The sequence below is a fragment of the Daktulosphaira vitifoliae genome, unplaced genomic scaffold (genome assembly GCF_025091365.1).
Source record: "Daktulosphaira vitifoliae isolate Bord-2020 unplaced genomic scaffold, ASM2509136v1 Scaffold_5573, whole genome shotgun sequence".
NCBI classification, from domain to species: Eukaryota; Metazoa; Arthropoda; class Insecta; order Hemiptera; family Phylloxeridae; genus Daktulosphaira; species Daktulosphaira vitifoliae.
Genome location: NW_026105133.1, coordinates 1 through 783, shown reverse-complemented (window position 1 = coordinate 783; position 783 = coordinate 1). Strand labels below are relative to the sequence as shown.

Genomic DNA, 783 nt, shown 5'->3' with positions numbered 1-783 from the left:
TCGCTGAAAAAGCAATTATGAAATTTATTAATCATTTGTGGTACTTGAGTGAAGAGTATGCGGCTTTTTCAATTTTTTATGAAAGTTTAAGTAATGATACAAGAAGAAAAATGACTGAAAAAATTATGCATTGTACTCCTGAAAAAGAATCGCAAAAAAAGTTCATCCTCAAATTTGAAGATTTACAACACTTTCTTAGCAAAGATTTACCATTAGATATTCTAGGAAATGATTCGAAAAACATATTTGAGAAATTTAATATGTTTACTGATTTTTTGAAAGTTCAGCCGGACAAATGGAATGAAAATGAAGGATACATTGAAGGAAAAAGAGTGGTAGAATCAATAAAAGTAGTCAACGATACGGCAGAACGAGGGGTCAAACTTTTGACGGATTTCAATGAAAAGTTCACGAAAAATGAAGAACAAAAGCAATTTTTTTTGCAAGTAAAAAGCCTTTATTTTAGTTATACAAAATTTATTTTTCATTTAATTATTTATAATTTGAAATATTTTCAGGTAGTTAAGATTATAGAAAAAAGTTTCCTGGATAGTAAAGATACACTCAAAGAATCATATATTTGAAAATTCATTTTTACTATCATAAATACATTATTCATTACTTTTATATTAAAATGGTCATTAGAATAATAATAATTATTATTTAATATCATTATTTTTATATTTTAAATTACAAAAAAATTTATCAGTATTTAATTGAAAAATTTACAAAACATTTTTAAGAGATTTTAATTTTAAACAAAATTAGTCTTGGACTTTTAGT

The 783-nt window shown here is 23.8% G+C and overlaps 1 protein-coding gene across 1 annotated transcript; it reads left to right on the top strand.

Annotated features, from left to right (window-relative positions):
• Positions 1-49: 49 nt before the first annotated feature.
• Positions 50-640, top strand: LOC126910163 (uncharacterized). The gene is made up of 2 exons (XM_050692542.1): positions 50-446; positions 519-640. The coding sequence occupies exons 1-2, from the start codon at positions 111-113 to the stop codon at positions 582-584; spliced, it is 402 nt and encodes a 133-aa protein (XP_050548499.1). The 5' UTR covers positions 50-110; the 3' UTR covers positions 585-640.
• Positions 641-783: the final 143 nt, after the last annotated feature.